Here is a 10,842-nt window from a genome sequence, read left to right as displayed (position 1 = left end):
TTTGCAACAATTTAAGAGGCAGCATGCATAACATTTTCAAGAAGATATTTGACACAACGGGGAAAAATTGAGGCTGTGGAAGGGAGAATACATGCATTCTTTAAACGCTTTCAGATTTTTTTTCCCATGCAGGCCATTTGGTAGGCAGTGTTAAGAACTATACACAAGTCTTATTACTAAACTACACTGCCTTTATCTTTTAAAATAATTACTGCAGCCTAGTTTTCCGTCCAGCCTCAGTATTTATCAATTGTGACAATAAGATCACCAAAACACGTGTATGCATGTGGAGGAGTTAACCTGAAAACACCTATCACTGTTTTAAAGCTTTGTAGATTCTAAATTATAAGATGGACTAAAAAACATATTTATTTTCACGCAATCAGTGTTTGAAGTGCTGCTGTTTCAAATAATTTAACCAGGACTGTAGAAACAAATCACTAGTCTTTCAAGCTCCAGTATTATCTACTTGAGGCAGTTCTGTAAGTCCTTCAGCAGATTTGTTCACGGGTCTCATTAAAGTTAACTGAATGCAACAGTAGCACTCACTCATGTTCTTTTGGCACCAGCTCCAACATACTGAGCAGTATCGCTGCAATCATCACTTACCTGTCGTGGAAACAGAAATTATTTGTAAGAGGAACAACGATGCTGAATGCAAGCTGTTAAAATAGAAGTTATATATCCAAGAATTTACCCTGAAAAAAACTGTAGTTAAAAACACGCATCGGAAAACGTTACGTTCATTTTTAGACTGTACAGAGAATCCACAGCTTTGAAGTGGATGTCTGGCCCTAGAATACGCACCAGCTACTGATGTGGGTCTGCGGGGTGTGGGTGGAGGTGGTCAGAAAGGCCTGCGAGGTCGAGAAGGTTTGCAGCTTCCGTTGGTGAGTAGTGGGGAATCAGTGCCATTAACAGTCTTGTTTTTATTTGAAGCAGCATCTTTAGAGCTTTCAAGGCCATCTGAGTGAGTCCTTTGTAGGAAAAGACAGTTAATCATGAAACCTTACTCTGCAAAAAGGTGAAAAGCAGGCAGAAGACCCAAAGAACCTGAACCCAGGGAGAAGCAGATATGCTGAATTCAAACCTAAGCTGTCAGGAGAACTGGAATCTAAAGAAGAGATGAAACTCTGGGGAGCGTAACACAGGACCTATTATGGCAAAAGAATATTACTTAGGCTGCAATCTGAGCTCTGCCTGCGCTCCTCAAAACTAGAGGAGAATGGTCTTCTGCAGATACTCCTTACTCTTCATCCCAATTAATATCTTGCACAACTGCAAAATGCCAATATGTTCCTTCTGCAAATGTTACAATTTCTGTGAAATGTTTTTGGACAACTCATGATGAAAGCAATTCCTACTCCCTCATCCCTCAAACCTTTCCCACAAAAAAGCCTTCACAGAATATATCATAAGAGGAAAATTCTACTCATTCAATTTATCTCATGCCTGCCACGTGTGTAGTGGTTTCTTATTTGTTTCTTTTTGTTCTGAGCAAATCCTCTATGTAAGATGATGTTGAAGTTCACACCTTAAAGCAGAGCTTATATACTGCTGCTCGCTGGGGATATTACAAGACAAGAAGGGGATATTTTGAGACAAAACACCTCATTGCTCATGTTTTTCTTCTGTAATCACTCATAGGCTCCTGTCCTTGCTTTAAAACATTCTGCTACTGCTATATCATAATTCCTCATTTACAACAGTACAACACATTACATTGTTTATAATGCTGCCTTGTTACAAATGCCTAGACATAACAGCACTATCAGGGCAGTTCACATGGAAACTAGTATCAAAACTATGCATTTTTAAAAACTCAAGTTTACCACAAAAGCATCCAAAACTGTTCTTTGGTTAAAAACAAGCAACACCATAAATGGCTGGATAGAATATCAGCAGTCTACAAAGCCAAAATGTGAATAACAAATGTGTGCAATGGTACGGTGAAGTACCTGACGTTCACATTTGTTGTCACGATGTTCTGCTAAACTTAATTATCTCTGGGAAAAAAACACAACAAGTGGAGCTTCTACTAAACTGAATCTTTTGGGAAAAGTAATATATGTATTACTTTTTGGAAATGTAATATATATCTATTTTAAATATTTCCATCAATATTTTCCTTTCAAATATGGAATCTGAACAATTGCCACATTTTGCCATCAGTAATTATTCATAGACAGAATTTCAATAATGCTTCAGATTACATAGTGTGACAGTATTTTCTTGATTGAGCTAAAAGAAATGGGACAGATAAGAGTATTTTAAAATCTTCATTTAATCTTACTTAATATATTCTTCTTTGTTTTCTTCCGTCACAAGAATGTTGCTACCATTCGGCTTCAAATCATGGCTTTGGATTTCACCTAGAATTTCTTTAGCAACTGAGAAAAACATTTCCAAGCCACATTCTTAAATATCATTCTCTCTGCAAGGATGAAAATGTAATTATAAATAACCAGGTCCAGACTGTGCACGCAGTAGAAGAGATGGGTATGAAGAATATAAGGACTTTTCTTAACTGTTTAGAGCTCACGAATCAAGTTAAGGAAACATTACACAATAACTGTGGTTTTGTAAGATTTACAGACTACACCTCACTGATGTGCATAAGCAAACTGTGCACTAGGTACAGTTGTATCCTTAAATTCATCTGTCACTGGGCTGACAAATTACCCACTGCCTCTAAGTGGAATGCCTATGGAATACAAAAACCTTTGAAGTAATGACATTGTTGTATGTTTCATTACCTGCTGCCTTGTCAAGTAATAGCAGATAAGAAGGAAAAGACTCAGAATGCTTCATGAATTATCTTCAACTCCGGTATATTTATGGGACTATCTTGTAAATCAAAATATTCCAAGCTCCTAAGTTAACTAAATAATACGTTCCTGAGAAAGAGGAATTTTCTCATTAAAAACTTCAAAATAAGAAGAACCTTCATCCACCAAACATTGCTCAGATCTCTGTTCTCTCTATATAGTTTAATAGCCAGAATAACAGGTGCAACATTGCAATTTCTATGTTGATATATGCTTCTTTATAGCAGTGATGCACATACGCAGGGGTGCTGTACTGGGGCAGGCAGGGACAAGGTTGCTGTTCCCACGGCAGCCACACGGTGCTGTGCTTTGCACTTGCTGCTAGAGCAGCACTGGTATCACAGCCATGTTTTGGCTCCTGCCAAGCAGTGCTGGCACAGCATCAACTCTGCAGCCCCTGAGCCAGCAGGCTGGGTGTGGGCAAGAGGAGGGGGAAGGGACATCAGCAGGGCACTGATCTAAACTGATTGAAGGGATATCGCATACCATATGATGCCACACACAGCATGAGGAGCTGAGCTTGTGTTCTGAGCTCATCCATTTGGTCAGCAGAATGACACGACATGCTCCATGGGGACAGCTGCAAAAGGCACAGTGGTGCCCTAAGCATAGGGCTGTGGTGGCATTTAGGATGGCCAAGAATACCTCCCTTCTGGCCCTCAGCTGATGCCCAGGAAGGAGCTGTCTGTCTCACAGATTTTCCACCACAGTTTACAAGCACGAGCACACAGCTAGGATCACCCCAGGCACCTTGGTCATCCCTGAGTGCCTGTGTGTGAGCAGTGCAGTCCCTGTTGAATAAAGAGCAAGGATTCAGATGAGGGGCTCAAACACAGACACCTCACTGTGCACATCCGAACTCAGCTAGGAGGACTCCCAGCTCCCATGGTTCTGTGAGGAACTGAACCCATTTCAGCCGCAGGGTTTCCATCTGAACATGAGATGCCTAATCCTAGAGTTCATTTGGGATGGCCTGATAGAATCAGAACAAAGGGAAAATGGCTTTAAATTAAAAAAGGGGAGACTAAGGCTAGATGTTAGAAGGACATTTCTTACACACAGGCACTGGAAAATGTTGCCCGGAGAGGTGGATGACCCATCCTTGGAGGCATTCAAGGTCAGAATGGATGAGATGCTGGGCAGTCTGATCTGGTGGTCGGCAACAATGCCCAGGGCTGTGGAGTTATATCTAGGTGATTTTTAAAGTCCTCCCCACCCTATGTTATTCTATGATTCTGTAATGTTATGACTGCACTTACAGGTCATGAGCAGAGGCTTCCTAATTTGGCATTTGCTTATTTCATGGTCAAACATCTTTTACTAAAAAACAACCATGCTTGTGGAATCCTGTGGACCTGTGATGATTAACTGAGCTGACTGTTAGGACGTTCTGCAGTGATGACCCTGCTGTCCCTCAGGAGATGTCACCCCTGGAGACCAATGGATGTCTCCATGGAGAGAAGAAAATCATATCCTCTGCTGCTGAGTTGGGCTGGGCTCCTGGGACACAGGGAGCTCATACAAGGGGGCAGCACTGCAGAGGAACAGCTCCTCTGCACAACACAGCACAGCAGGGCTGGGGGCATGATCTGCAGGTGACAGAGAGAGGGGAGAAGAAAGAGGCTGTGTTGCACATTAGCAGACTGTGTACTCACGGAAGGAGCATTGCTCACAGCCCTTGACAAGGTAAGTCCCTGGCTGCAGCAAATGAAGAGGCTTTTCCTGCAGGGATCACTAGGTTTGGGACATCCAGTGCAAAACAGGCTGCATACACTGTTTCTTTATTATGGATAAAGAACTGCTCCAGAGGAGGGTTTCCATGCTGCAGCATCAGAGCACAGCCCTGAGGGCTGCGTGTCCCAGGACGGCTGCAGGCTGTGCAGCCGGGACTGCAGCCGGGTGCCCAGGGCTGTCCTGCAGAGCAGGTCCCTGCTGTGCCCCAGGGGCTGTGTGCCGGGGCAGGGACTCTGCCGCCTGCCAGGCTCAGCACTCAGCACTCAGCACTCAGCACTCAGCACTCAGCATTCAGCCTGCCCGGGGAGCTGCCCAGGGCACTGTGGGGAGACGTGTGGGGGGATGGAGCCCCCCGGCGTGGCACGGCAGGGCAGGGGCCTTCTGCTGCCACAGCTGCTGCCTGGGGCAGGGGGATCACAGCTTCATTGCATCCCAGAGAGTTTCCAAGGGCACTTAGCAAGAGGAGAGACAAGACAGGGATTTTCCCATACGTGTCCTTAGGGAAGGAGAAGGAGTTGGAGGCAGAATTCTGGAAGGACATGTGAAATATGAACACATCTCTGAGAATCCTAAACTATACGTTTCTCAGTCTGCAGTTATATGAACAACCTCCTCATGTGCTTTCAGCCTCTTTTCTCCCAAAGGACAGCACCAGCTGAAATTACTGAAATTTTCTGCAGACATGAATAAAGCACTAATCCTGCAAACAGGGAGCTTTCTCTAAGAGAAATTGAAGTGCATAGAGTTTGGGATGGGCACTGTGAGTGCAGAAGGGGTAAAGACATGAGACATGGAAATTACATATAAGAGTAAAATATCCTGCCAGCTGAGATATGATTGGGGAATGAGAGGAAAGTAAGAGCTCTTTCAGCTTCTACTTCTTAAGGTGCAGTAAAGCTCATTAAAATAAACTCATGCTATGGAGTTAAATGAACATTTTCCATACAGATAGAAAAACTTGTATATAATGGTGGGAAGAGTTTCTGTGTGAATGGTCTTGACTTGTCATTATCTTCTGCACTCTGAACAGGACTCCGTGCCCAGGAACTGCAGATGCCCAACAGCAGCTCCATCAGCGAGTTCCTCCTGCTGGCGTTGGCAGACACGCGGCAGCTGCAGCTCCTGCACTTCTGGCTCTTGCTGGGCATCTACCTGGCTGCCCTCCTGGGCAACGGCCTCATCAGCACAGCCGTAGCCTGCCACCACCGCCTGCACACCCCCATGGACTTCTTCCTCCTCAACCTCGCCCTCCTCGACCTGGGCTGCATCTCCACCACTCTCCCCAAAGCCATGGCCAATGCCCTCTCGGACACCAGGATCATCTCCTACTCAGGATGTGCTGCACAAGTCTTTTTCTTTTCTTTTTTTGTTTTCAGCAGAGTATTGCATTCTCACCATCATGTCCTATGACCGCTACGTTGCCATCTGCAAGCCCCTGCACTACGGGACCTTGATGGACAGCAGAGCTTGTGCCACCATGGCAGCAGCTGCCTGGGGCACTGGGATTCTAAATGCTTTGCTGCACACTGCCAACATATTTTCCCTGCCTCTCTGCCTAGGCAATGCTGTGGATCAGTTCTTCTGTGAAATCCCCCGGATCCTCAAGCTCTCATGCTCAGATGCCTACCTCTGGGAATTTGGACTTACTGTGCTTAGTGCCCTTCTGTTTTTTGGGTGCTTTGTTTTCATTGTTGTGTCCTATGTGCAGATCTTCAGGGCTGTGCTGAGGATGCCCTCTGAGCAGGGACGGCACAAAGCCTTCCCCACGTGCCTCCCTCACATGGCCGTGGTCTCCCTGTTTCTCAGCACTGCCATGGTTGCCTATCTGAAGCCACCATCCATCTCCTCCCCATCTCTGGACCTGGTGGTGTCATTTCTGTACTCAGTGGTGCCTCCAGCAGTGAACCCTGTCATCTACAGAATGAGAAACCAGGAGCTCAAAGATGCTCTGTGGAAACTGATGACCAAATGCATTTTGAAAGCAGTGAATTGCCCACCTTTTTCTATCTAAGAGTTGTAATACAGATTGTAACAGAATCAAACTGTCTTACGTGATTTATGTATTCATTTTCTAAGTGTAATTTATTGACTGTTTTATTCAGTGTTTTTTGTATTGTAATGTTTTTCACTTAAATGTCATTATCCACATCAATTACTACTCAGTTTGTACGTATGCAGTGTTGCCCAGTCACAGGGTACATAAGAAACCAGGATCTCTGTGAAGTTTATCCAAACAACGGGAATGCAATGACTTTGTCTTCCTTCTTGTGGGACATTTCTGGAGCTTTCGGGGTCAGCTGTTCTCAGCACCCCATAATTCAGCATGAAGCATACAGCTGTTAATCCAGCTGTGCAGTGACTGCAGCCTGCAATAGCTGATGGGCCATCCCTTGGCTCCTGGCTGGGGTCTGTGCTTCCAGGCTCACATCTGTCAGTGCCTCTGACAGGCCAGCAGCAGCACCTGGTTTGCACGTTGGTTGTCAGATCCCCTCTTCCTCAGTCTCTGTGAGACCCTGCATAGTAAAATGTCTTGGATATGGGTTTTCATCTGAGAGGCTTAAACGTTTCCCTGAAGTCTCCCTTCTGTGCTTCTTTCCATTTGCCACAGAGAGGTGGTGAGCACTGTCTCTATGATGCCCTATGGTAGCTGAAGCACACATGAGAGCCCAGGAAAGGTTGCCCAGGACTCTCAGGAGACATTCTGGAGCATGAATTTGTAGGTAGGAAGTGCAACTGTGATGCAGCGCAGAGCTGCTGGGCAGGTGGTGCAGGTCCTCCTGCAGGGCTCTGTGTCCTTCTCCTTCCTGAGTCAGGTGCCACTTCCATCTCAGGAATGGAACAGCCAACAGAGGTGAGACAGAAACTTTTCAAGAAAAGGCTCAGTGTTGCACTGAGAGACAGAATTCAGTGATGTGGTGGTGCTGTGTTGAGCTGAAACTCAGCCCCATAGCCCCTTAGCCTTGCAGCTCCTGTGGCTTGGTGACAGTGCTGCTGTGTGGCTGCAAACACAAGCAAGGACACGCAGTGGGCACTTCTGTCACACAGACTGTTTCCACCACAGCAAGTCCATCGTTAATGGAGATCTCCTCATGGCAGTGCTTGAAGGCTCCGGGCTTCTTTAAAAGTTGCTGCCAAGAACATTCCCAAGGAATGGACTGCACAGATTCCCACACTTACTCTCCCACTCATGCTAAAACCAAGCTTTAATTGCTAGCATTATAATATTGTATTTAACAATTGTTAAATACCCTCACTGCAGCCCATAACAGAACACTAATCCGTAATGCTTACCTGTACCCTAACACTGTCCTGAAAACCTTAGCAGAACACCAAGCTCTCTCACTAAACATTTGCTTACTCTCTGCCCCAAAAGGTGACTTCTAACCCTTAATCCCCATCCTGAACACCCAACACCCACATAGCCTGCTCCTGTGCTCTGCCCTCCTCACCTTCATTCCCTCCCCTAACCCTAAACTTTGGATACTTGGCTATGCAGGGCAGAGCAGGACTGGTGGAGTCTCAGAGCAAATCCATGTAATGCAGTGATGAATGTGAGGCGACGTCTGTACAGGAGGTGACGTGTGACTGAGCAGCTTGAGGCCATAAGGAGGAGGTGGGTAGGAATGCTGCCATGAGCTCAGCTCTACCTCAGGACCTCATGGGCCTGCAGGTGGCACGAGGCTGTGAAGGTGGCTGTGAGATCACTTCTATGTGTGGAGTTGACAGGCCAGCCCCAGGAGCGTGTCCCAGAAAGGAATGGTGTGCTGCCTTCGGGCTGAAGCAACTGGTGGTCAGCCCTTGACTTCTGGCTGGGATCTGTGCACACAGGATCACATCTGCAGTGTCCCTGAGAGGCCAACAGAAAGTGCCAGGTTGACGTGTTGGCTGTGGGATCCTCTCTGCCTGAGCACCTGGTAGGGCCCATGGAGGAAGAAGGAGGTTTGTGTAAGGGATTGTGATGGCTCTTCTGTGTGAGGACACAACTCCATAGCAGGAGGGACGTGACTTGGTCGTGTCTGTCCATGAAGCTGGCACGCACCTTGGAAGATGATGGTGAGGTTCCTTCTTCTCAATGGCTGACAGGCCACAAGAAAGCTGATGGGTGGCGTTTCCATGAGGAAGTGATTTCCAACATGATGAAGTTGACCTTGGTATAGGAAATGTGCAAAGGGGGAAAAAACTCCCTCAAAGTGCAGCTTGAAAGCTCAAGACTGGACATGAGGAGGAAGAAATGTCACTGGAAGAGTTATGATGTGGGGCCATGCTGAGGGATCACTCCATGGCTTTGTGTTTCAAGGGACGTTCAGAGGGGCTTGAGAGACATCAGTGACATGACTGAAGTGCCAGGGTCAGAGCGGGTCGGAGAGGAGAGGTGGGTGTCTGCAGACCACAGGGAAATAGGGGCTGGGCTGGAGCAGCATAGGAAATTGTGCAGAGGAGAAGGCAGTGGGTGCTGGTGAGGATGGAAGGCCCCAAAATCAATGAAATCTTTGTCCCCTTGTCCATGGTTTGTGAGGAGATTCATTATGCTTATGGTAATGGGGCCTCACTGCCTCCTTGCATCCCTGTGCAGAGCTTGGGAGGTGTCACACTGCTGTCCTTCACATGGTGTGCCCCACCACACCAACCCCAGGACGAGCCCTGAGCTCATTCCCTCAGATTCTATCACGGAGTTAACTAGATCAATCTACACCCATGACAGGGATATGGATCTCCCCTCCAGTATCTGGATGTCAGGCCCTGGCCCTTCTCCTTCATCAAACAAACCAAGAGATTTCTCAGCACAATACTTTACCTAACTGTAATCATTGCCTCCAATTCCCTGCTCTAACGAGTCCAAGGGGAGGCTGTGTTGTAATGTCCCTCAGTGGGTACCATTAGTGCGCCAAGATCCGTCAAGTTTTTCGTCCGACTTTACTTTCGCAAGTGCTTACAGCATTCTCCTCTCAGTACCTGAGGTTCATAGACCAGGCATCAAAGGTACCATGCGTCTCTCTGAAGTGCAGAAAGTTCCAGTGAGCCATGTCTGTTTCATAATATCCTTGAAGTCAAGATTTATACAGCTAGGTGGAGAGGCTTCATAATGTAGTAAAGGAAGAAGATTTCAAAGGGCACCCAATAATTTTTTTTTTTTTCTGATTTAAAGTAGTGCATCTTGTTGCTTTTGGGGCATCATTCACCAACTGATGTTGATCCAGAGAGTCTTCTAAGGAGATCTACATAGGCAGGAAAAGCAATTGCTTGAGGTCTGACACAGTACGGACAACCTGACTGCTCACCTCCCCAGGCCTGACGTGTCTGCTGTATGCCACCTGGCACTTGCATCACTTTTCCCTACAGCAGAATTCTCCACTGAAGTCTGCAGCTGGATGGTACAGTTCCTTCAGACCATTCCTTTACCTGCTTTCCTTAGAGAACTGTCTGCGCATGGGCACAGGACAGGTTTCCAACTTTAAAACAAGCAACAGTAAAATACAATACAATTTCCCTAAAAACAGAGCATACTCCTCAGCCATATCCCACCAGTGTGGTTCACCTTCCCAAAAGGAGAAGTACTTTACACAGGTAGATAGGAAATGATAAATATTAATAGGAAACACATATTGATTGAAGGATAAATGACAAGGAGCAAAACCCCACTGCGTGATCACAAGCATCCCCTGCCATCTCCAGAGGCCTCAGAGGTCCTGTCTGGGACAGGCAGCTTTCCGAGAGGACCTGCAGGAGACCAGAGCCCCTGGATACTGCAGATGTAACTGGGGAAGAGGGTCTCAGGGCAGTAACTGCCAACTGTTGTCTTTGTCCCTGTAGCTGCAGCCCAACCCAGCGCACTCAATGCCCCCCAGACAACTCAGTGGATCCCTGGCAGTGACCCAGCATTGAAATGGCCACTGAGAAGCCAAGAAACTCTGATTTATTCTCAATAAACACAGACATCCATGAACCATTTTGGGTCATCAGTGTCAAGCTCTGCCTGAAAGTCTCAAGTATGGGTCACAGTCACTGTGGTGAAACCCATAACAGTGGGAAAACATCCCCACCAAACTATGGACATTAAAAAGGAACTGTGTGAGAAGATCCACCAGGTCAGTCCTCAGATGAGTAAAAATTTATCTGCTACAGAGGCGGAGAGCAAAAGGCATTGGATTGTGACTCAAATAACTAAAAGAGGTGTAATTCATTTAATCCATGAGCTGATACAAACACTGTCAGAGTGCAGGACACTGGTTTATGACATAACATGAGGAAGAAAGTAGGTGGTATCCCTCAAGGGTCAGTC

The 10,842-nt window shown here is 46.3% G+C and overlaps 1 protein-coding gene across 1 annotated transcript; it reads left to right on the top strand.

The window, feature by feature from the left end:
* The first annotated feature begins 5,961 nt into the window (after nt 1-5,961).
* LOC149916507 (olfactory receptor 14J1-like) lies at nt 5,962-6,573 on the top strand. The gene has a single exon (XM_090147781.1). It carries the CDS (start codon nt 5,962-5,964, stop codon nt 6,571-6,573), a length of 612 nt encoding a protein of 203 aa, XP_090003907.1.
* Nucleotides 6,574-10,842: the final 4,269 nt, after the last annotated feature.

The sequence above is a fragment of the Phasianus colchicus genome, chromosome 10, assembly GCF_987193195.1.
Source record: "Phasianus colchicus chromosome 10, bPhaCol1.hap1.1, whole genome shotgun sequence".
NCBI classification, from domain to species: Eukaryota; Metazoa; Chordata; class Aves; order Galliformes; family Phasianidae; genus Phasianus; species Phasianus colchicus.
This window is presented reverse-complemented; position numbering and strand designations above follow the sequence as displayed.

Coding starts and splice junctions, on each gene's coding strand:
- LOC149916507 (XM_090147781.1), top strand. CDS start 5,962: ATGTCCTATGACCGCTACGTTGCCATCTGCAAGCCCCTGCACTACGGG.